The 26,476-nt window shown below is 44.9% G+C and overlaps 1 protein-coding gene across 1 annotated transcript; it reads left to right on the top strand.

Moving 5' to 3' along the window:
• The first annotated feature begins 981 nt into the window (after positions 1-981).
• Positions 982-25,759, top strand: LOC133127328 (serine/threonine-protein kinase 17A-like). The gene is made up of 7 exons (XM_061240119.1): positions 982-1,438; positions 14,245-14,457; positions 21,897-22,041; positions 22,595-22,721; positions 23,072-23,120; positions 24,022-24,201; positions 24,759-25,759. The coding sequence occupies exons 1-7, from the start codon at positions 1,272-1,274 to the stop codon at positions 25,078-25,080; spliced, it is 1,203 nt and encodes a 400-aa protein (XP_061096103.1). The 5' UTR covers positions 982-1,271; the 3' UTR covers positions 25,081-25,759.
• Positions 25,760-26,476: the final 717 nt, after the last annotated feature.

The raw sequence follows: 26,476 nt of genomic DNA, 5'->3' as shown, positions 1-26,476 counted from the left end.
CTAATATGCATTCAAATAAAGCTCTAAAGGAATGTGCAGGATATTGGTATTTGCAGATTACACAAGGTTAAGGGTCCTTAATCAGTCAGGCGTTATATTGACAATTGCATGGAGAACACAGGGAATTTGTTTTGCAGAAGTATGGTACACTTAAATGAGAAGAGATGGGATTAATGCACAGCATTAATTCTCTATGTTAAATCAACTATTACGACTATTACAACTCTTTTCAATAGAAACCAAATGTATTACTGTTAAATGTACTCTACTAGAATTGATTGTACACTGAACATTAAAAGGAGTCTGGTATTAGAAAGTGGCGGGAAGGTAACGGTAACGTGTAGAACGAAATAAACAAATACAATCTCAGATATTTGGTAATGCTAATAAAACCAATGAGTCTTCACTTCTTAGAACAGTGCACCACGTCTGTGTTCTCTTTCACCAGCAGAGGGCGGGGCGGACGCTCTATTCCTGCAACACTCGGTAGGCAGATTATCAAGTAGAATTGAGGAACCATATCTCGATATGTTAAAAAATAAATCTGCACAATTATGTATGTTTAGTCATGCGTGCGTGTGTGTGTGTTTGAGGCTTTGAAGCTCATTCTTCGTATACAGACCTGCCCACAATGAGACGAGCAGTAAGTGTACCACCCGTTAATATTTCAGTTGCTTGTGATGTATCCGTCGTATGCATGTATCTGATCTAGTGAAAACTGACTAACTTGGTTAACTTGGTGGGGCGTTTGGCAGATGTAGGCTATCGCAGTGCTTCCACTCATATTAGATAGCTGACTCACTGAGTGCGTTAAAGCGAAGTTATTTAAAGCAATTGCGGCAATAACTATTACTGCAGCTCTGACTTTGCTTTGTTGGGTAGTTGTGTGGCTCCACCCTCTTTGGAAGGATATATTGTCAATCAATGAGGTTTCCATGGTTACGGAAGGCAAAGTACGAGTCTGGCTACCCGCAAGTTAATTTAGCTTCGCTCAGACCGTTGGGGCAGGTTGCAGTTGTGATACTGGTGTACAGGTCGTGGAAAGATTTTGCTAACTAATGTCACTGAAGATAAAAGGTAGTCTTCCGTATAACATTGTTAAAAGTTTTGAAAGAAATGCGTCGGCGTTCCGATATTTCTAGGTAGTCAGCTCATATGTTAAGAGCCCCTGCATTAATTAGTAACAATAGCTAGTTAGTGTACAGTGCATTTCGTGCAGTTTCGTCAACACGAGCGCCGGACTCTGTCAAAGGTTGGACCGAACCGGCGTGATGATCCCCGAATGTCCCAGGAGTTCTGAGACGAGGACCCCCATACGGTGTCAAGGTGCCGATCTAACCCAGACTCGCTCTGGGTTACTTTCTGAGATAAAAACACCAATCAAGACCGAGCCATTTAATGAACACTACAGTCTTATCCCTGGCAAAGAGCTTGGCAGGTAAGTCCAAGTTAATCACAACAGTAGCATCTGGTCGTAGTGACAGTAGCTTAGCAACTCGCTGCTTGCAGTTATGGATAGCTGTCTGAAAACCCTGTCTCATGTAACTAACTTACAAACTATTATCACATCATACTTTACTTATTGTTTGAACGTAATTTCTCATTGCGTTTGTGTCTTTAACTATAATCATAACGTTACCCTGTGTGTAGTTTTCATTATATGAGGTTGACGTAAAAGTTGAACTTGGCTAAATCAGAATTGCTTCGGCTTGCTACTGAGACCACTACTATCGCCGGGGAGTAGGCTACAGAGAAGTAAGAATTCATGTCATCGCGATGGAGTCTAAGATGCCATTGTCATTCAAGAAATGCAATTAACCAGCTTTTTCCAATATCTGACTATAGCTATGTTTACAGTAAATTCTCTGTTTTCATATTTGATTGCTGCCCGTGCTAGGGTTCCTTTTCGCATGGACAACATTAAATAGAGATGGTTTCTGTAGTTTTCGTCTTTACAGAATAAATGGATGACAACACACATCCATACTAAAATAAGTATCTTTTCCACAGTTTTTGCACACTAAAATGATTACTTTTCACCTCTTTCCGTTCATTTGTTAGCACATATAGCTGAATTGTAACCACGTCCAATTGATTAATCGCTTTGAAGTGTATTCTGAGCAAAATTGCACTCACATAGAAGCAGCCAAACAACCTAGCAACCTAGTTGCATACATTATCCATATAGCCTATTTTGCTTTCTGTAGCTGTGTGTGTTTGTATGCATTCAGCAATGTTAACAATGACATCCTTTTTGCTAATTATAAAAAAATATTTCCTGTGCCACTTAACCGAATCATCTCTGTGGTCGTACTTTGCGTTGTTGTCTATTACATTCTGTATAAAGTATAACCTTTGGACCCGTATACTGGTAGCATACTTTACATTTTAACAGCTTTTCCTGCATTTCATTTGGAACAGGATTCTCTATTAGCTTAATTGTTGTACTGGTGTACTTGATTCAGTTAGACTCTTCATGTGTCTGTGTTTTGGTATTCTGTTGCTGACCCTTCCATTTGACCACTGGGCTGGTCCAATGGCCCAGTGTCAAATTTGGCTAATGCTCTGTGTCACATTGGGTTATAGAACAATGGTTAGAAATTCACTTTGTGGCAACCAGTTTAATAAGGGTTATCCACTCAATTTATAAGCTAATTCCAGATATCTTTACTACTTTATCAATAGCCTGACATTGGAATGGTTTGTTGTGTCCATGTAAAAGAATGTAAATCAGAGAGAAAGCAGAAAATAAACAATAACTTATTCTTATTTCCATGTTTTAAGAACCCAGTCAGCCTCAGACTTATAAAATGTTCTACACAAATGACAGTAGATTGTGTTGCTGTAATTCAGAAATTCAGTCTATACTTAAATCTCAATATAAAAACCTCCCAGATGTTTTAAATGTGTTTTGTTCATTAAGCATTAGCAGTTACACAGCCAGCGAGTTACACTCTGGAATTGAACATAACATTCCTAACCTTGACTCGCTAGATATGCTTGTTGGTTTTGTCTACTTTTCCACTGTGCACTCCAGCATGCAACTACAGTGTGGCAAAACAAACACTCCATTGACCTTTATGAATGGCACACTATTTACCCAAGGAAACTACATTTATTAAAGTCCTCTAGATTAAACTGATAGGAACTGCATGTGTTGTTCATAGGGAAAGCCATTTTCAGCCAAATTGCTACACCCTTTAACGATAATTCAGCTGTGTGCCCCTTAATGTTTTCAATTTCACAGAGGAGAAGCACTTCCATAGTCTAGCCATGGCAAATGCAGCCTTTGATTTCTGTGATGTGAGGTGATGAGATTAGAGATAATATGTCCACTCACTGGTTTAGTTACAGACAAATCAACCCCATGTTATTGATTTATCTGCTGGCTTTATAAGCCCAAGACAAAATGATGAGCTTAAGCAATTGTCAGGGTCATTGATGGGTGGTACTACTTACTTGCTCACAAGGCAAAACAGCTATCAGCAATTTTGTGAAGCAAGACAACATTTTCTTAGTTTCTTATGTGCCCTCGTTCCAAGAATTGTCCCCCAGTTGGGGAGTTTAGGGAGTTTGGAGGCTGTAGGCTTTTTATTGTTGCTCATTGTCCTTTAACCATGGATGATGTTTCTCTTTTTGGATGATGTTTCTGTAATATACAGCAAACCTTATACAAGCTATGTAACCGTTTACTGTGGTATATACGCTCAGTCATCTTCCCCCTAGGTACATTCACCATATGGGCTGAATAGTCAAGTGAAACACCTGCTGTAGCACATGGAGCTTAGATTAAAGCCCCCATTTCTCCACGGGACATATAGCCCCCATCACTCCTGTTAGAAGAGCTCAATCCATATGCAAGGAATAACTGGGCTGCTTTGAACTAAAAATGAGCAGAGCAGGCCGGAGTATAGGACCAGCATAAAAACAAAAGGACAATCAATCAAGTAGCCGGAGTAGAAGCATTCAGGTCTAACAGTTCAAAGAATTTATTACACAGTTAGATGTTTTTCTTATCTTTTTTCTTAATGAGACCTAGTAAATGGTAAGAGCCTCTGGCTCAAGTGTATCATCATCAGGAGAATTGTGCTGCTGTTGTGCATGTGCTGTGTGCTAAAAAGCTCGCTCATGCCAGGAGCTGTCCTGTGATCACTTTATCCTGAAGGCACTGCTTTTCTCTGGCAAAATGTTCAGTTCTCAAAAACTGGCCTCATAATTCTGCCACCATGTTGTAAAAGGAAGGCATGATTGCTGTGAAACTTCAGTAGGTCCAGTTGGAAATCAGTGGCAGACATCTTGCTTGATGGCCGCCTCAGTGAATACTCAGGATTCCTTCCTGATGTGAGGATATAAATTTCCCTTTAGATTGTATTAGGTGAGCACAGATACGGTGGAACACACTAGGATGATAAATTGCTTCCTAGCCATAATGTATGACCTTGAAGGATGCTAGTTATTCAAAGAATTTCACTTAAGAAACTTAATTTAAAAAGTACCCAGCATGCTGTCAAGAGGTACTCTATCTTTTTTACAATAAAGCATAAACTAGAAAGGCTTCTTGGTTTAAAAACTGGAAGTAATGGAAGTAAGTTTGAATCGTGGTAGAGGGTGTCCTATGGAGTCATTATTATTCATTATTTGTTTGAAATATTAGAGCTCTCTTCTCATCTGAATGTGTAAATGGGAACTATTTAAAAGCAAAATTTTCAAATATGTTGTAAAATTCAAATGATGGTGAATTATATGCCCATATTTTTAAAGTTATCAAAAACACAGAAAGTTTGACGTGGACTCTTAAGTGTTAAATGTATTGATGAGAAGTTTCTTGAACAGTTTGCCTGGATTGCTACTGATTTTGAGAAGGAATCGTTGCGGAATAGTTTGGGAAGTTAATGCAGTGATTAATCAATTTGCTCACTTAAATACTGGACTGAGGCCACTTATGCTGAGGCACACCCAGTTAACCTGTCAAGCCATCTGAACTTAAAAGGCAGTAAAGTGCAATCTGACTGAGGCAGGACCCTTTTCTCTGGCTAGTTAATGTAAATAGAAAGACCTGTTTCTGTGTATGAATGCATGTGTGCATATGTCTGTTCATCTGTGTGTGTCCATGGTGCCTTTGACCTTTCACTGAATACAATTGTTTTTCAGTAGCTTGTTTGCAGACATGTGGCCAGCATACTTGGGAATGATAAGATATGAATGAATAGTTGTAATAAATGCCCAATTTCTTGTTCAATCATGTTGCTTACTTTGAAGCATACATAAGCAAGGCCTAGTGTATGGTTTTCTGTCATTCATGGGTAACTAGAAGTTGTGTAAGATCACACAAAAAAACAAAGTTGAATCTAATGTTTTCATTGTTTAAACATGTGTGCTTTTTAATAGTGTTTGGAAAGGGTAATCCAAAGTAGGGTACATGTCTTATAGAATACACTGCACATGTGCTAGCTAGTTCCAGCATCAGCTGCCAACAAAATAAAATACAAATGATTTGGCCTTAATTGTAAAACAAGTCTATAGTAGCTAGGGGCTACATTAATTGTTTATGCCATCTAAAATAATTACCTCAAGTGAAGCATTGCTGGTGTCACACATGAAAGTGCACTTATTCAGAGTGACTTGGAGAACATCAGTGCTACTCTCAGGAATACAAATGTGTGATATTTGTAAAAAGCTGTAAAAGACCTATTTAAGTGTAGAGCGTTAATATACAGCATGAGTACTGATCCGCATTGATAGACACATCAACATAATGTTTTTGACTGTGACCATTGCTACAAGTACTTTATAGATTTCAAAACATTGCTGCTTAAGAAGTCTCAGTCAGCAGTGGTCTATTATCACTCCAAGATAGAGAGTAAGTCTATATTTCCAGCACAACGTGTTCTACAGTTTTGGACTGTACTGGTGGGAGGCCTTAACATTTGGTCCATGTACTTTTGTATCATACATGGATTCAATGAAACATTACTCATTCCCCTTATACTTTTGTAATAGTATAGGATTACATTGTTCAATTAGAGCTTTGTGAAAACCACAGCAAAATTAAATTTGTTATCTTAGTATAGTAGCCTGGATGTATCAATTAGATGAGTTTTTTTTGTTCGTTTTTTTAGTTTCTGTTAATTTGACTCCTGAAATGGTTGAAAATTATTCCAGAGTCTGCAAAAAAGAAAAGTCTGAATATAATTGTGGGGTTAGGTGTTAATGCAGTAGTCAACTCTCAGCTGAAGATGGAAGAAGGTAGTGTAAACAAGTACACATACTATACAGTAAAGGGTCCCTTAAAAAGTAGGTTATGGCTGTAGTCTTGCTAGAGGAAGTAGTCTAATCCCTTTAATGTAACTGCAGCCTTTGTCAGTGCTGGAGAAGTCTTTCCACCGCCCCGGTACGGCTGAGTGTCTTTCCGTGAGAAGCTCCACAGTCTATGATTAAGACAGCTCATGGGATGACACGGTCAGTGGGCGATGAGAAGCTTGAGCGCTTCCTCCATCAGGCTATATTTACAGCGGGCAACAGGACGGCATGCCACTCTCACCCGCCGTCTAATGCGTTTTGTCATCAGCTGAACATTTCTCACCCCCCATTCAGCGATCTGCTGGCTCGCGTGGGGTCCAGCCAGCGGACGGGCTGTGTGCGCCTGTCGGATATGCAGAGCGGCCCCTTTCTAACCCCCCTGCCCCTCCCCAAACCCCCGCAGATTCACAGAATGGCCCCCTGTGTTTCGCAGGCTGGCAGTGTAGCATGACATCATCGCTCCACTTTTCACGCTGTTTGCGTCTCGGGGCCGAGACCAGCGGCAACATCTGCTGCGCTCTGCGGAAACGGGGGAGATGTGTCAAAGCCATGTTTGTTATCGAGCCCGGTCCGCTCCGCTCCGCAATCCCATCAAAGGCTTGGGTTACCCCGGCTGAGACTGTCACACTATACTTCCCCTCATCTGAAGGAATCTAATTAAGTTGATTTGACTCCACAATAAAGTCAAGGTCGCTCCCCACTGCAGCTGTTGCGCTTTTTCAACACCAAGCCTGACATTTCTGGTTCAGATTTAATCTGCAGTTTAGCTTACATTTCTCATGTGAATTTATTAAAACCGGTCATTTAGAGGGAGTGGATATCTTACTGCATCATAATGTTTGTCTTTAGAATGGAATTCCCAGCACTCTGTTGACATTTCATTATGATATGTGTAGTTTTGTGTGTATAAAAATATACACTGAAATAACAGCAGGCAGTTTAGTACGGCCCTGTTGAGCCAGCTCTTTATTTCCCCCCACAGAAAGGATGAGTGAGACTTGAAGGCTCATATTGTGCATGATTACCACCATGTAACACCAAGAGAAGGCATTGAAAAGGCATGAGCAGTTGTGAAAAATGGTGCACAGAGATGCAGCTCAAATGATGCTTTTTCCCAAGGTGTCCCCAAGGCCTGTGTGAATGGATGACCCCTTCCCAGGAGGGTCACGTGTCACAACTCATTATTCCCCAATGTCATGGGCATGTGCAGTACACAGCCCTTTGGCTTCAGCCTGAGAGCTGATGAACAGCTCCAGGCGTTTTGTGAAAAGGGACCCTGTCACAGCCAAGGGCCTTCCCATCACAGCTGAGGGCCGCTCCCCCCCGCCCCCACGCTGTTACTGTTCACCGGCTGAGGTGGTGTCCGTCGAGTCAAAGCAAAGACAAACTTTATTCCCAACCACTCCGCTTCTTCTCTTCCTTCACTACTGCTGACTGTCAGATTCAGAGCTACTCGGCACCTGTCTCAGGAAGCTTTCTGTTCTCCTGAAACAAGGCATGTTGGCTACTTCCCCAACATCCTTGTTGTTGAATCGTGTCACTCTTTCAGAGCAATGCTTACTTCGGGGAAAAAACAGTGTGGAAACACATTCCAGTGAAGTTCATTTTACTGTGCAGTATGTGAAGGATTATATGGTCACAGGTCTCATTTACCCTTCTATTTTACTTTCCATCGCAAGCTCGCAATGACTGCTCTTCTTGAAAATGATCAATAGTGAAATGAGGCACGCCACTGTAGTGTGAGGTCATTCAGTTGTTTTGGAAATTCTCCTCATCCACACACAAGCTGGCATCAGAGTAACCCGGGGGTGAACTGGTCACGCTCTCTGAGGAAAGTCCGGTTTAACCACGTGCTCCCTGCCCCGGAGGCACGACAGCCGGACAGAGCCAGTCACTGCCAGCACAACTCCTGAGCTTATACTCCTGCCAAACCGGCACCAGCTCTTCTGCCACTCCCGTTCCACAGCCAACAGCCTGATGACTGCACCTCACAGATCCACAGTGCCAGATCTATCCTGACTGTTTGTAGTTTTCCAGAGGTCCCCACCATACAGGCTGAGGGCCTCTTGGTGTCCAAGAGCAGTTGGGGAAGAGCAGAGACATGACGTGCGTTCAACGAGGGAACTATGTTATCTGTGAACAGTTATTGCTGAACAATTTTAAATGAACATTATGTTTATTTAGAGGACTTCACTGGTAGTGGTCCTGACATGATGGGTAGCCATCATGAACATCAACAGCCAAATGAGTGTCATCGTACTTGTCCTCTCTGTGCCTTCCTCGTCGGCAACTATTTTTATTAATCTTATCATGCTGTTTGCTTGCGTGCTTGCGTGAACTAAAGTTCATGGCAAACATAAAAAAGTTTGAATATGTTTCTGAAGATTAGCTAACGTTCTTGAATGCACGTCATGTAATTTCCTGGGGTGGAGAGGGATACCTGTGATTGGACGGCCGATGGGAAATGGCACTTACCATGCCTGTGAGATGTCATATGCTCAAATACTTCAATGAGATATGTCATTAGCACTGTGATTATCTCACATGGGGAACGGAGTTATGAGATATCGACTGAGCCTAACAGTACACTGTGAGATAGCTGCTGATAAAGCAGCCTATCTCTGAACAGAAGTGGCTGTGAATAGAGTATGCGATATGCAGTGTGATACTGTACATACTGTACTGCCTTGCGTTCTTCTCACTGAAGTGCCAGAATGGGTGGGGACTCCTCATAACTCTTCTAGGTATTGAGATATGACTCCAGGGGCCTCCAAACTTCTACAGTTTCTGTGTAGAGGAATCCTGCGCTTGGACAGTAAATCAGTGATGACATGACTGCTTATGATTTACCAGGAGATGCTAATGAGTTACACGGGTCAGCTGTGGTCCAATGTGGATGTGCAGTCCACTGTAGACTACTTCATCTCCACTGCTACCGTGACAGTGCCGTTATAATTCCTTTTTCAACATGTATCAGGGTTTTATGCCTTACAGTGACCCATTGGACCCCCTATCTATCTGTTTTCAGTGTTTTACTGGACACGGTGTGATTGTCTGTGTAGGTTAAAGTTCAAAGCAATACGCGAGGGCATGCATAGCTAGCTTAATCTTTGAAAACAATGTAAATGCGCAAATATTTGGCAACTGTGAAGAGAACAGATCAGTAAAGGCAGTTTATCTGCAGACATAGCTCCCCACCAGTTAATCAAAAGACAGGAAACGTTCATTTTTAAAATTTCTCTTCATGGTAAACTGTACAGTCTTATAATGAAGTGAATTTGGCTCTCCTTTAGAATTCCAGTGAGGCTTCTGTGTGGAGTCCATTCATGCTGTAGAGGAGGAAGGACTCTACTTTTGGCAAGCAAACAACACTGGAGTGATGCCAGTACGCCCTTGTTATATTAAATACATTTTCAGACTGGATGGCTGCCAGTGCAGAAAAGTGTATTGAAATAAAGCTGTCTGTTAATTTCAATAAGAAAAGGACAGGAAGCAGGAGCATGACAGATTATGAATAGGAAATTGCAGTTAATAGCAAAACCTAGAGACTCAAAGGCTTCTTTTTTAGCATCTTGTGAAGAATTAAGGCACCGCACACATATGAATGATTTCCCTTTCATGAGTGCGAAGCCATTTTCAACAAGTGCTTATCTGCCCTTGTAATGGCTATGTGCAGAAAGCTGTCTGTTCCACATTGTGCCGCTATTTGCCGAAGCGGACTGACCTCCATTCAACCTAGGCGGCGTACATACGAAAGCCACCCAGTCACATCTCTTTGAGGGTGCTCTCTGCGTGAGGCCCACGGCTTAGCAAATACGCTGATACAGGCCAGGGCTGCAACTTTTTTAAAAGCACACTATTAACCTCACATCCCAGTGCTGCAACATTATCTGTTGCTTAAAACTAGAAATTAGCGTGAACTCCCCGCTCTGGGAGGAAATGATTCTACACCAACAGGCAGAGCTACACAGTCCTGAGGTCTTTATGCTAATGGCTATGATTTTGAGAATGAGTCGTAGAATGCGCCGTGCTCTGTCTAGCGCTAGTCCTGTGTTCGCATGGCAGCAGAGCTGATTTCTGTGACTCGGCGAACTTCATGCAGAATTAAATGGGTGGCATTCCGAGCATTTCACTTCAAAGCCCCGATTACTCACAGTTGGCAAGCAGCGGACACGACGAGATTGCCACCACGCTTTGATTCCACACCTACGTCCTGCAGCTCCCATCTCAAATTGGGCTTCATTTACGTAAGGAGATTAGGGCCTGTTCTTTACATTTCTTCATTCCTTTCAGGTCATGAGAAGTCAATCTTTTAGCAGCAGGGACTGGATTAACAATAAATCAGAGGCAAAGGTTCTGTGTGCTGTGTTGTCAAATACCGTAGTAGGAGATTAGGGTAATTTTTCCCACTATTTCAAAGGCACTAATCACAGACTCGCACGGAAGAGCCTAAACCCCTTTGACTGCAAACCAGGCAGCTCAAATGTAGTAAATGTGCTAACTTTTATGAGTGAAATTTGTATTAATCCTCCAATCATTGGGTATTGTAGTTCTTTCACTGTGAACTTACGCCACATGGTTTTCAGGAGCTTGCATTGAGCAGATTTGCATCAGGGAGGACTTGAGTTCTTGCAGAGTACCAGCCACACCAAATCCACGTCCTCTAGTACCAGTACCAAACACACCAAGTCCACCTCCTCTAGTACCAGCACTAGCCTCAACAAATCCACTTTCTTTCTTGATCCTCGATGAGTCTGTCTGAGCACAGGGGCACTGCTTCTGCAGTAGCCTCTGTCTGAATTCCAGGTGGCTTAATCACCTCCTCTCACACACACTCCTGGCTTCACTGGCTGACGGGTGTGTGTGAATGAGGCGTGCTGGCAGTGAGAGTGACAGTATAATTAGCTTGGCTCACCCATGTTATTAAGCATCCTCCCGCGGTCACACTCCTCTAACCGAGCCTCTCTAGGAACGGCGCCTCGCTGTCCTTCAGGTGGTTTCAATCTCCACCCGCTCACCAAGGCTTTCACACCGCGCTCTATGGGTATATTACTCTACAACAAAAACAACTCATCCCTAGAACGGCTTGACCATTCTAGGAATTGCACGGGATGTTTGGTCATTTTCGGTGCAAGCTGAAGACCACGTACATTCAGGCTGGAGGAATTTTAAATATGGAATGAAGTAAAATAGTTTTGAAATGAATGAGGTGTGAGGCACAGCTGCAGGTTGTAAATATATTCAGGGCTGGACAGAATGAGGCTGCTGTCTCCACTCTCCGTGAGCCCTGAAACTATCCAAGCCTGTCTTTCATGGGTAAAATGAGCACCACATTAGTATGGCAAAGAGCTTTATCAATCTGCATTATTTACATTTCTGTACCTCCTGTGCTTAAATTACTTTTAATTTATCCAATGCTAAAGGAATGTAGCTAAATGTTAAATGAAAAATAAAAGCTTTTGTGATTGATGCATTGCTCATTTCTAGATTGATGTTTGCTGAAGAAGCCTCCTGTCCTGTAGGTTTTACTCATTGGATAAGGTCATAAAGGCAGTTGTAATGAATTAGTTTGAAAAGGGAAGTTGGAATTGGATTTTATCATTGAAAGCTTGGTATTGTAGCTCACAAAACGTGTTGTTAAGAGCTTACTGGTATAATGATAAACAAATTAGGTAATTGGTGAACTACTTAATTAGCTAGTTTAATATTCATGTGTGTTTGTTCTGTTTTCATATGAGCTGGTTCAGCTCCTTCCAAAAACAACCTGCGGTCTGGCTGACTTTGTATTATGGAGTCACCTGACTGTAGAGCAGTATAAACAAAACAGCACGTGCAGGCATACTAGCGTAAGAGTGGAGGATTAGTCTCTGTTTCTGTAACCGACTCCTTTAACGTGGGAAAGAAGTCCACGGGTTGGGGTGTACAATATTTCGCCAGCAGAGTTTAGTTACAGAAGCGAAAGGGCTGATTCCACTGAGATGATTTATTTGGTTCCACACGGTCCCGGCTTTCTCGCAGTCCGTCATTTCCATTGGAGTGCTTGGATGTTTAAGGAAAAGAGGGAGGTTGGGTTTGACCGCGATGACCCGAGAGGCGCTAATTGTGCTCAGATGTGACCGCCCTTGGTCTCACGCGATCCGGCCGTGTTTGCCCTCTCGGCTCGTGGCAGCAGCCCGCTCATGCTCACGCTCACGTTACTCTGTGCTACCCTCTGTTTGAAGGAGGATCAAAGCGTCCACACTGAGATTTCTTTCTCATATTTTTCTTGCTTTGTTTGTTTTATTTCTGTATCTTAAGGTGCTGCTAGGTGTGATATCCCAATCCTGGACGGCTGGCTGTTATGCTAGTTATCTGGGCACATAGCTACTGAGAAAGTTATGAATTCATTTTTGGTTCCACTCCTGCCCCTCAAACTTGGTGGTAATCACTTTTACGTCTGTAAACAAGATCCTGCGGTCCATTGAAGCTGCTTCTTTCTGGGACTCACACAGTTGGAGGGCAAAACCCAATGGTGGTGCAACATTCAGCCCCAGATGTTGACACTAAGAAGTCCTAAGAAGGCTGCAGGTAGGGTCAGGTAGGAAGGCGAAGGTTGGGCCTGGGACGTTCTGAAAGGGGAAGTTCAGGTCCTGGGTTTTTGGTCCAATCTCCACACGTGTTTACAGTTACTCCCTCAGCAGCTTGGCAAACATTTAAAGAGAAGTAAATAGCCCTTCTTCTTTGCTATGGCTTTGTTCGGTCCTAATAATAAATCTTGTGTGCATGCTCCACTTCCTCAGAGTGCAGCGGTCAGCGCTGTGTTTATTATCCACCAGAGGACTCGCTGCTCTCCAGGATTGGTAAATCATACATAGCACATGTCCAGTGATTAACCAGGGATTTGTCGAGTCATAAACTCGCCCACAGCAGTCTTCTATTTCAAATGGGTCTTTTATTTCTCCAGTCAGTATTCTCGTACGAGACGTTAAATCATAACAAACAGACAAAAATTTCATGAAATATAAGAAGGAAAGAAAAGTGGCTGGGATTTTTTTTCCTCTTCCTTGCCAAGCGACCCAGAAGACGATGTCCCTTGAGTTGAGTGTTTTAAATAGTTTTCACAGCTCTAAATCAGTAACTCAAAAATCTGTGCTTTGAGTTTAGCAGCTGATGTTCATGAAAACTTCAGGATCGAGAGTGTGCACAGCCAATTCCCAGGGCACAAAGGAGCCAGTTTTCAGTGCCGACCTGTTGTTGACATTAGCTTCACGCATTGCTTATCAATGCAATGTGCATGGGACTTTAGACAATAAGTGGAAGCGGGAGGGAAAGCAGACCTTAATGCAGCTCTATTTGTGAGGGGCCCCGGGCACAGAGCTCACAGGGTGTTCTTCCACAGTAGTCTGGAGCGCACACCTTCCATCCAAAGAAGTGGGTCACGGTACAAAGCAGGCGGTTGTATGGGCAGAATCGCCAACTTGGTTTGGAGATGACTTCATCCCGCAGCAATTTGGGGAGACAAAGGGATGTTCAGCTCCAATGATAACAAATGTGCCCGTTCCCCCCTCGCGCTCTCTCCCTCCCTTACCCACCCCCCTTCTCCCTTCAGCAGCCCGCAGCCCCGAGTTCAAGTCTCCCCACTCTACGTGTGTGATGAAAGGGTCCACTGAACGGACTGTGTGTGTGTGCGTGTGTGTGTGTGCGTTTGAGCTAGTGGGGGAGGGAGGCAGTGAAATAAGGTTTTTAACGAGATGCTGTACTTGCCACATGCACTAATGCCTAATCAACTCTGGTTAAATTAGAACCAGTTTATTTTTCTAATTTCTTTGAGAAATACAAAACACACCAAAATACAAAGTACAAAAAAATACTAAACTTTTTCAGAGTTAATTAATAACACGATTGTCCACACAACCCTTATGGCCCAAAATCTACATTTGAACATTTTGTCCCTAAACGATGTAGGGGGAAGTTTGCTGTGGTGAAGAAATATGTGGAGAAGCAGACGGGGAAGGAGTATGCCGCTAAGTTCATGAGGAAGAGGAGGAAGGGCCAGGACTGCCGGCTGGAGATCATCCATGAGATCGCAGTGCTGGAGCTGGCCACCGCCAGCCCCTGGGTCATTAACCTGCACCAGGTGTACGAGACTGCCAACGAGATGATCCTGGTGCTGGAGTAGTGAGTATCTCCATCCCTGATAATTATGCTAATGCTAATAGTAATAGTGTATTGCATTTATGTAGTGCCTTTCATCTCATTATCTTTGTGTTTTTTACTGTGAAGGGAGAAATTAATGCATACTGTCGCTTTATCACCATTTTCCTATCCAACTGTTGTGACAGCCAATGGAAACCACTAACGCTGTTACTTCAGCTTATACTATAGGGCCTTTAATGTTCACTCAAGAACAGTGGTTCTCCAAACAGTTCATTATTTTTTTTTAAACATACTTGAGCCTTGCTTGGTCAAAGGGAGCGGACGGCAACCATTATGGGGAAACTCCCTCAAACACGGAGAGGTTGGAACCCCGCCCATTTATGGGCAGATGGAGCCAGTAATCCAGCTCTAAAGCCCACTCTGACACCCGTCACGCCTGGCTGAGCAGGGGCTATGTTGGAGCCGTGCCACCCCCCACACCAGATGATGAGCGCGAGTGGGCTAATCGTCATTCGACAGGAGGAGCATATTGGCTTTCTGCCAGTCACCTGCAGACAGCATTAGAGCACTCCTACAGGTCTTACAGCACACCTCTACAGTGGTCTTATAGGTCTTACAGCACACCTCTACAGTGGTCTTAGGTCTTACAGCACACCTCTACAGTGGTCTACAGGTATTACAGCACACCTCTACAGTGGTCTTACAGCACACCTCTACAGTGGTCTACAGGTATTACAGCACACCTCTACAGTGGTCTTGTAGGTCTTACAGCACACCTCTACAGTGGTCTTAGGTATTACAGCACACCTCTACAGTGGTCTTATAGGTCTTATAGCACACCTCTACAGTGGTCTTATAGGTCTTACAGCACACCTCTACAGTGGTCTTAGGTCTTACAGCACACCTCTACAGTGGTCTTAGGTCTTACAGCACACCTCTACAGTGGTCTTAGGTCTTATAGCACACCTCTGCAGTGGTCTTAGGTCTTACAGCACACCTCTACAGTGGTCTTAGGTCTTATAGCACACCTCTACAGTGGTCTTAGGTCTTATAGCACACCTTTGCAGTGGTCTTATAGGTCTTACAGCACACCTCTACAGTGGTCTTATAGGTCTTACAGCACACCTCTACAGTGGTCATGGACACAATATGATTAATATCACTGCCACATCTTCATGTTGTATGACCAATGTAAGACTTTTCAAAGATTTCCATGGCTTCTTTTTAGGGCAATTGCATACATGGCCTACAAGCCTAAATAATGTATGTCTTTGAGGTTAATGCAAGTCTAATTTGTCATTTTAGCCTAGTGTTTCTCTGAGAAGTGTCATTAAAGCCATCCAGTGATTTCTGAAGAGCATATCACCTGTAAGCATAGCGTACTTTTAAAAGCTACACTGTTTATTTAATGTAACTGGGAAGGTGGCCTTTAGATATGTGACAAGATGAAATCATTTTAGACCTGGCAGAGCGAGGCACCCATGTGGCGTGTGAGTGACCTCGCTGTCCTGAGAGCACCGTCCCGCATGCAAGGACTGTCCTGCAGAGAGGGCAAAGGTCAATGTAGGCATTTTAATCCGCTCTAACAATACGTAAAGATGGATGCATGCATAGAGCCCATGGAGTATGTCACACCTTTGTTAGTCTCTGTGCACACGGCTCGCCTGGGGGTTGGTACGGACACAGTAGAGTGAGGATTCCATTCAGAGCCCCCATTATCTGTGTGTGTGTGTGTGTGTGTGTGTGTGTGTGTGTGTGTGTGTGTGTGTGTGTGTGTGTGAATGTATGCATGTGTGTGTGTGTGTGTGTGTGTGAATGCACGTGTGTGCGAGTGCTTGCGTGTCCGTGTATACACAAACACTCTAAACGTGTGAATGTTTAAGTGCATGCATGCTAATACACTTTTGTATATGTGCCAGTGTGTGTGCGTAACTGTGTGTATATAGTAGCATATCAATGAGTGTGTGTGTGTGTGTGTGTGTAATTCTGTAGGTATACACAGTATGTGGTGCGTTCCTGAATTCCTGTATTCACACAGTCCCAGGCTGAGTTAAGTTCATTCAGGGCAGAGCGCTTCACGCTGGATAGACCTCAGTCGTTTCCTATTCACGGCGGGCTGAATGGCATGTGTTGTGTGTGATTGAGCTCGTAGCCCAGGGCTTCCCCAGCAGGGAAGCCTCTCTGTGGGTCACGCGACCGCCATCGACCGAGCCCCGCTTCCCAGCGCAGCACTAAATAAGCCCCGTCCACCGCTATCTGGGGCAGCGCTCAGCAAAGTAGGGCTTCGTTCAACTACAAAAGAGGCACCCTTCGGCCCGCCTCGCTCAAATCCGTTATGCTCCTGCTCCAGATGTTCTTGCACTTAGGGAATTTGTACCGGAGCGATTTACAGTGTAACAGATGAGCATTTTATCTGCGCAAAGCAGCTAGCCTGGGAAAGAGCGCAGAATAAACGGAGTCTGAGTGCGCATGGCTCTTTTTTTCAGCCTGCTGCTTTAATGTTTAATTGTGTTCTGGAGTATATGACCTAGAAAGGGATCGTGCTACTGCGTGTAGCTTGCTGCGTGTTCGTAGCAGGTACCTCCCGCGGCTATCACGTGTAGCACACTCCGTGCTCCTCGTCCTTGTCACAAGAAAAAAAAAAGAGAGACCTAGGCTGTTAATAATGAAGGAGCAAACCAGAAAGGACACTACCAATCGCACATCCGGAAGAACAGCCAAATTATTTAACACGTGGTTAGAGTTTCTCCTGAGACTGAGGTTAGGAGAGAGGTGGGCAAAACTTCAAGCCAAGGTGCCAGGTACGAGAGAGTGCCCCCCAGTGGGCTTGCAGGTGGGGGGTGGGGTGGCCCAGCTCTGCTCACACACCGATGAGGAGGTATGGTACAACCTGCCTGGGTTTAGGGTTGCTAGGTGACATCTAGAGTGTCATCTGAAACCGTGCCGCGAGCATCCAGGCGACCTAAACCAAACAAACTGGAGCAGCTTCTGCCCTGAAGAGGAGCTTCTCTACCTTCTGTCTGTGAACTGAACCGGGGCAGCGCGAATGGAAATGAAACGTAGTAAAAATAGTCCTCTGCAGGAGATTGAAATGATCCCCTGCGATTGGCTTTGTCCGTAGCATTCACCAGAAATAATGGAGCGTTTCTTTGGCTGTGGGAAGTAGAGCGGAATACATTGTGCCTTTATGACGATGTGGCACACGAGATGAGCGAAGGGGCAGGGGCAGCTGGCTGCAGCGGGCTGGTGAGGGCGCACGGCGGAGGCCGCTCAGAGAGAGCAGAGTGCGGGTGGAGCAGACACAAGGCCGCTCTCCGGGCGCAGCTGAAAGGCAGCTGCAGCTGGGAGGTCATTGTGTCAGTGTGCTGCGCGCCGGCACGTGAGCCCCCGGACCGTGACTGCTGGCCCATCAGAGCAGGGGGGGGGGGGGGGAGAGGGGGAGAGAGGGAGAGGGAGAGAGGGGGGGAGAGGGAGAGAGAGGGAGGAGAGAGAGAGGGAGGGAGAGAGGGAGGGAGAGAGGGAGGGAGAGAGAGGGAGAGAGAGGGAGAGAGAAGGAGGGGGAGGGCCTGCCCTTCCATCACATTAGCCCCTGAGCCAGGGTCCTATTTCTGTAGCACTCCATAGCTCCCTGCTACATACACCATACAAACACAAACATACACACACTCACACCATATACAGACACAGACTGCTCACACATACACCGTACAACTCTCACACACACACACACACACAAACACACAGACACCCCACACAAACATACACACAAAATGTCTCACAGACAATACAGTCTTTTATAGTACAAAATGTCAGCACACACACCATACACGCAAAATGTATCTTACACATGTTACTCACTTTCACTCAGTACATGATATCAGTACACACACACACACACACACACACACACACAACAAGCTCTCACACTGATACACACAACTACACACTTGATCATTATACACGCATCATATGTCTCAGCTTTTGAGGGTACTTTGGTTTCTTGGCTTCAATTTTTTTATCTGCTAAAAGATTCAGGGCATTAGAATGCTGGCAGTGCTGGGGATCTAAAAGTAAAATGGAGGTCACCATGGTGGGCTGGAACGAACCCCAGATTGTGTCTGATGGATCTGCATCGGAGATCAAAGATGGATCAATTTCCTGCTGCTGTCTCGGATCAGCTCAACTGGCATTTTATCCTGTGTGTGTGTGTGTGGTGTGTGTGTGTGGGTGTGTGTGTGGTGTGTGTGTGTGTGTGCACGTATGAACATTGAACATTGAACTACTAAGCTTGTGAGACAAATACCATCACTGAAATGTCCCTGCTCAGAGCACTGCATGCTAAGTTACTGACATTTTATTATGATTGATAGGAGTATCCAGATGATTCCTCTGTTATGACCCCTTTGTCCTACTTCATGTGGAATAGTCCAGTGCACGCAATGCCCATTGTGAAATAAATATGCTCCTGTCTGTATCAAAGGCTGGTTAGACATACATTTCCATGGCCGATGACATCCAACCCTTAAAATGGCTCTCTTGCCATTACTATGCTTCCCCACAATCCAAATAAAATGAGCAGTGTGTAATGTGCTGTAGAACCATAACATGTTCCCTGCCTTTACAAGCCAGTTCACATTTCAGCAGCTAGCCCGGTGCGATGGCAGCAGTTGACTGTCTGTTCCAGCACAGACAGGGGCTACGTGCGGTAGCTGTAGTATTCAGCGGACGAGGAGGATACCACAGAGTGAGGACTGAGTTTGTCAGGTCTTCTGTTAAAGGAATACAGTAGGCGTAGATCAGTTTGCACTGCAGTGAATGAATGTCTCCCTTGTTTAAGGAGTGGTGAGTCTAAAGCATCCAAAGCTACACACAGCCTTGTATTATATGTCTTATAAAAGTGCTATTATGTGCCGTATTAAAGTACTATTATGTGTCTTTTTGAAGGGCATACAAAAACATGTTCCTTTTTGTTCGTTGAGGTTAGATGTTAGTCCACACCAGGTCTTTTATATGCAATATTGTCTAGAGAATAACTGCCCTCAAACAAAGCTCACAAAGCTAATACTGAATCCATTAGGTATCCTGGATTGGCACGTCCTAAAAATAGGCTGAAACGTGCTCGCCCTCCCGTTTGATGTAAAAATGCATTCCTGGGGGAGAAGTTTCCGTGCCACGAGCCCCGCACTGGGAGAGAACAGAGCGCGCTCTCACCAGGCCGGCACGGCTGTGCCGCGGAGCAGGAAAGGGTCACCCAGCCACTGCCGCTGGGCTTTCCCCAAAAAAACACTGACCCACTTCTCTCTTTTTTCCGTTACTGCTCTCTGTGTTTAGACTGTCGAAGGCTGGCAGCACTCAGCAGTAATTACAGCCTGCCAGCGCTGAGACAGGCTTGCATTCTCCGCGTCTTACGTGCACGGAGCGCCCGAAGCAGCTCGAAAACACTCCCTTCAGGGTCCGTTCCACATGTTCCACCCACCACCCCCCGCTCCACAGCGCTTCAATATTTCAGAGCCTGTATGCTTTTCATATCTTCACATGAATTACCGCCTTCATCCGGTCCAGACAAGCACCGCGTTGGCAAAGCGATTGGCAGTTGGGATTTGGCAAGGCGAACAAATGCGAATGTCAGACTTTAATCTTCGTCAGGAGAGAACCTCCTTAGCTTCTGTCATGTCAGGCGTAACCTTGCACGCTAATTGAACCAAAGACCACCTCTAAATGGAGACAATTAATTTAGCCCCTTTGAGAAATATACATCAAAGTGAATACTGTGGAGCGTGCAGAAACACAGCTGTAAGCGTGTTACTGGGAGTCTTCCCTGGCCCCCCCTCGGTGTGTTTACCCGTAGCACGGCGTTGCACACTGACCCTGCAGTAACTGAGTAAGAGCCTGACGGGGGTTCCTCCTGGGTAATCCCTCAAGGTCACTATCCAGACACAACACTGCCCTCTACTGACACCTGCTGGCAATGGGGTGGAACTGCAGGGGGTTCCCCCAGCCCGGTGTGCAGAGGCTGGCCAGTGGGGAACAGAAGCCTGCTTGTACTGTAGCTGTGGGCCTAAGGCCCCACACCCCTCATTCCAGGGCTGGGAGCGCACCGGCCCAGATGCTCTCTGGTGCTGAGAGACCGTGGTCTGGCTTGTGTTTCGTCTGCTCTCCCCTCACATCAAAGATCCAGATCCTCACCCTTTTCCAAACCCGGTTCACTGTAGGGCACATTGCAGCAGGTATACACTTTACATCTGCTCTTGTTATGTCTGCATGCATGTGCGCATAGCCTATGTGTTGAGAGAAGTGTAAGGCCACACTTCAAAGGCATTTGAGGTATAACCCTGGTGAGATTTTCCAGCCCTGCCTCATATCTAGCCTGTGTAGTAAACACTGCCTTAAATGTGGCAGCCACTGGATGACTGGCAGGGGATTGGCCTTTGTGGAGGTTGGGAGATTGGATTATGGGCAGCCTGCAGAGGAGATGGTGACCCTGGTTTACTGCGAGGGTAATCCCCACACTGACCAGCGCATGCCCAACCTGATGCAGAATGTCACCTTTGTCTGCACAGCGTCTTCACCGTGGGCTCTGGACTACAGACTACAGACAGGCCCTCTGAGCAGTAGCACCCATTGACCCGTGCCTGCTCTGTGCTTCTCTTTCATCATCAGACTGCCCCATGGCTCGCCTAACCCGCTTTAGCCATGTGCTTTATTTTAGGCTTTCCCTTTAGGTTAATAACATTATACTGCTGGTTTGCTCAGTTCTCTCTAAGCTTATTGATTATAAATGGAGCTGCTGTGCTTCTTTGGCGATATCACACTGAGACTGTTCCTCAGATGATCACTGATGTTCTCCACTTCTGTAAGCCGCTCTGCAGAAGATCATCTGCTAGGTGATTGTAGTGTAATGGAATTTTCAGCAATTCATATTTTTCTACCAATAACTTTTTGCTAGGCTTTTGTCTCTTTCTTGTAATGGATTTCATTTGAAGTAAGTTGAAGGTGAACGTGTTTGGAAATCAGGGCCAGGGTACCATGCAGTCAGGAGAAGAACAGCACAATCAAAAGCATCAATTGCATTGTGAGAGTTTAAAATGGTGACATTAGTTCCACAGCCTCACCAACCTATAAAGGCTGGAGATTAAAGTGTTTAAAGTGAAATTCCACTCTCATTTCTCCCCCCGAAGCCACCAGCCAACTGGAAAGGAGCAGTTAGGGAGAGGTACAACTACAGTTAGTGAGAGTCCCAGTAGACCTGGGTCAAATGCATACTTGTTTTGGATTCAAAGACATTTTACTGAGACGCTTTACTGAGCTTTTCTGGTCTATTGGAACCTATGCAAATGTCACCTTCTGCTCAGTTGCACCAGGCAAGATCAATCGAGTACATTTGAGCCCAAAACAGTGAGGTATTATACCCAGACAGGCTTGTACGCTGTACGCTGACCCTGTGTGTGATGTGTCCACAGTGCCGCCGGGGGGGAGATATTTCACCAGTGCGTGGCGGAGCGGGAGGAGGCCTTCAGGGAGGCAGACGTGAAGCGGCTGATGCGGCAGATCCTGGAGGGCGTGGCCTTCCTGCACAGGAGCAGCGTGGTGCACCTGGACCTCAAGGTCAGTCGGAGGACAGGGCCCCTCCTGCTCCAGATTCCACAGCGCTCCCGAGTCTCCTTTCAACGCCTCGTACATCAGCAGCATAGCAGAGAGCGGGCTCGGCTAACGAAAAGCAGGCCACATAGAACATGGCCTCCGTACACTACAGCTTTCCATTTTCACTCTGCTACTAAACAGGGATTTAGAAATTAGACATTTCATCAAACCCTACTTTGATGAACCCTAGGCCTAGCTTGTGTTTTGTCACTTTAGAGCTAGTTATTTAAACTGGGTTTGAATGCTTGTTATTCCACCAGCAGGAGAGGCTGTAGGTGTAAATTGTACTACTGTGACCACTTACAGCCATCTCCTTCATATACAACACCCACTGGAGAGAATGCATATTACTGCCCCTCATTCCAACTGGATTAAGCCTGACATAGGACACAAAATCAGACTGAATTCCCCACAGCCATAGCGTGTGCACCGTGCCAAACCAAACAGGCCACACAGCTGCCGATTAGTTTAGGGCGAGGCCCACCTGCTGATTGACACGTTGGCCCTGCCTCCTCAGCCCCAGAACATCCTGCTGACCAGCGAGGATCCTCTGGGAGATATCAAAATAGTGGACTTTGGCCTCTCCCGCATGGTGAGCAGCAGCCAGGAGCTGCGGGAGATCATGGGGACCCCAGAGTATGTGGGTGAGTGCAGCAGCAAGAGACGCCGCTAACCACGTAATAATGCCCTTTAAATAAACTCACCAAAAATAACATTAATTCAGCTTTGTAATACCCTATAAATACATGTGCACAGCTCAAAATATGTTCTAAAAAGGACGCCACTAACTCAGCGCATATTAATACACTGAGGCACATAAGTGACAGTGTATATATAAAAAGGGCTTTACTAACGCTACTTCGTACTACTCTTGAAATAAAGTGACATTCACGGAGAAGAAAATGAACGGTCATACTGTCTGTCCTAGGATTGACTTCTGCTTGCATTTATGTGTTCTATTTTACTTTTACACCTGTTGTTGTCTTGCTTTCAGCTCCAGAAATCTTGAATTATGAGCCAATAAGCACAGCGACAGACATGTGGTAAGATGCACATTCGCTTATAACTTTCCATTTCTGCATTTAACTGTGATTAAAACCTTGTGAAATGTAAAATCGACCTTATAAGTGGAATCAGACCATTTCTTTTAAATTGTTATTTCCAAAATAAATCGTGGAAACTCCGACACGTATTTATTAGACTTATCCAGCCTGCCACATTCCCCACATTCTGTGTGAGTGTGAATCCAGCCAGCAGACTTCCTCTCTGCGGGCGTTCGCCCTCTTTCCTTCTCCGTGATTGGCTGAGGCCGGGCGTGTGACCGGTCATGTGCTCTGCATTAGGCCGCAGTGCCACTGATGTGAGTGTGATCAAAGGGAGGGAGATCTGGGAGCAATGTGTTCATAATAAAATGAAAGATTTTAAGTAGGAGATCAGGTCCATATGGTTGTGGGGTGAGCCGTTGTGGAGATCAACACCTGTCAGACAAAAACAGAAGGGTTGGCTTCACAGCACGAGACTCACGCACAGCGTCAGCATTAATCCTTTCTGAATTTCTTTTTTATTTTCCATTGTTTTTCCACTGCATTCTTGCATTCTTCCTAGGTGAAATCATTGTAGGTTTTTAAACCCGTGATCCCAGCCTACAGTCCCAATGACTCCTGAGCCCCAATGTGTACTTGCCATCACTTGATAGATGTTGGCGGAGCTTCAGCCACTTGGAGTTGTCTTTCATGTTGTCATTGTCTGTCATTCAAAGACTGCTACTCATGTAGATGAATCTAGTGTATGACTATGGCTCACTCCTCACTGCTACATATGTAGATGGTCTACTGTACTGTACATGGACCAGTAATACACACTGCGTTTCATATAGGGCTAGTAGATCACTCTTGCCCCGTTGCATGTCCTCACTGACAGTACTGTGTGTCCCTTCTCTGTTAGGAGTATTGGAGTGCTAGCCTACGTGATGCTAACAGGGACCTCTCCTTTCCTGGGAGATGACAAGCAGGAAACCTTCCTCAACATTTCCCAAATCAACATCAGCTACACAGAGGAGGAGCTGGAGGGACTGGAGCCGTCTGCCATCCAGTTCATGAAGTCTCTGCTCATTAAAGAACCACAGTACGGGCACCTCCTAAGTACACCTCCACTATAAGTACACCTCCACTATAAGTACACCTCCACTGTATTACACCTCCACAGAATTACACCTTCACAGTAAGTGCACTTCCACAGTTAATACACCTCCACAGAATTTTACAGTAAATAATGAAAATGCTTCTAATGCTATTTAATGCTATCACTGCATTGTGAATACGACATACAGATAGTATTCTTAGGTTGGACAAAATAAAGATTAGTCTGATATCTACCTTACATTCTCGAATCACAAGATTATTATGGATTATTAAGATTCTTATTTAGATACATTTTGATTCTGTCCTATCTAACATGGCTGGCAGCTCTTGTAAACATTCTGCCTTGCTTCTACAGTATCAGTTCAGACCTAGGTTCACGAGCTGGAAAAGTTCAACCCCTCGCAGGCGAAATGGAAATACTTTAAATTTTTAATACACCCCAGAGGAGTGCCAGACTCCAACTCCCACGAGCCTCCTTTTGTCTGGTGCTGTGGCCTTGAGATGCCCCCGGCCTAACGGCCTGCATGCCTCTGTTCACAGGGCCCGGGCCACTGCAGAGGCCTGTCTACAGCACCCCTGGCTCCAGCAGCCCACAGAGGGGAAGGAAGAAAGGAAGGAGGCCACGGAGGGAGAGCCCAACAGCCCCGCCTCCCCTCCCTCCAAGGAGGAGGAAGAGGAGGAGGAGGAAGGCCAGCTGAGAGAGGAGCTGATCGTGGTGGCAGCATACACCCTGGGACAGTGCCGGCAGTCGCAGTCAGAGAAAGAGGGCCTGACCCCAGAGCAGAAGGCCGTATCCAAGCGCTTCAAATTCGAGGAGCCCTTCAGCGCCCTGCAGGAGGTCCCCGGAGGGTTCATCTACTGAAGCCCTCCTGCAGTCAGGCCTCTCCCTAACCCTCCCCGTGATTTGAACTCATTAAGCCAAACCTCTGTCGTTCATTAAGCTTGTTGGTTTGTTTGTTTTTAACGTGCTGCTTTGTTTTTATTGGGTAAACTACAACAGACTGAACCTTGCTGTGTTTCGCTTTTTCTACTTGGTGCCATGCTTGAGTTGAAATGAAACGAAGCCTTGCGCTGAGCTGCTTCATTTTGTGTAGGTTTTTTTTATTTGTTTGTTTTGTTTGTGTTTTTTTTTGCTTTGAGCGTCATGTTCTCTTTTTGCCATCTCTTTCTAAAAGTGTGTATTGTTTATGTTTAATAGTAAAGATTTGGTTGGGGGAAGGGCTAAATATATGTATATACAACTAAAGCTAATATTGTTTCAAGAGTATGTTTTAATTACATGGTTTAAAAAAGCGAAAAAAGCCATTGCACATATATGACCCCAAACCGTCTTTACGGTCAGTCCTTGGGTTTAAATTTCTAAAGCAATAAGTACATTTCATTGTACACTGTTTGTGCAGTGATTTTTTTTTTTACTCATCCGTAGATTTGTCAGTATATGTTTAGGCAAGTTTGTCTCCTGATTACATCATTTCTATGGAAACAAAGTTGAACATGAATATGTTATATGGCACTGTAAATAAATGTTCATCTCAAAAGTATTGGCAGCCGTCTTGGTGGTATATATTTGTCCAGGATTTCCAGCCAAACTATTATCTATGATTCCACAGATTCATAGAACTTCACAATCTTCTGTTAATAGCCCATTTCTTACATGCTGAGGAGGATCAGTATGCATAATTGCTCATTTGCCCAATGTCATGAGGGAAATAGAAGTAGTCATACTTCCTCTGCAGGCGTCTCTGTAGCGTGTAAACGAGGAGAGGCAAATGAGAGAGCTGAGTGTGGGCAGTGACAGCTGTGGTGTGGGGGTGGGCGATAGCGTGTGAGACTGGAAGGTCCCGGGACTTTCTCTCTCTCCTCTCTATCTCTCTCCCCTTGTTTCCTCTTTCTCGCTTTGCTCCTTGCTCTCTGCCCCTCTCTCCTATCTATAATCTCTTTCCACGTTCTGGTGTAGCTTCCATCGTGTGTCACATTAGATGAGCACTGAAATGGAACTGGGACATTCAGACGGTGAGGGGGGGAAAGGGAGAAAGAAATAGCATGAACCCCAACGAAGGTGATGCTCCACCTCTTATTATCTGTACAGGAAATCTGGGGGCATGGAAGCTAAACTATCCTCTAATAATTCCAGTAGTTTCATAAATATGATGGAATGTTTTTAAAGTTAACAATAGCTAACATGTCACACAGGGTCAGTAAAATGTACCATTACTAAAAACTGCTTATAAAGTATAATTCAGTTAAACACTGTGAAA

Source organism: Conger conger, chromosome 4 (assembly GCF_963514075.1).
Source record: "Conger conger chromosome 4, fConCon1.1, whole genome shotgun sequence".
Lineage (NCBI taxonomy): Eukaryota > Metazoa > Chordata > Actinopteri > Anguilliformes > Congridae > Conger > Conger conger.
The sequence above is the reverse complement of the archived record's forward strand: the minus strand, read 5'-3'. Positions and strand labels throughout refer to the sequence as shown.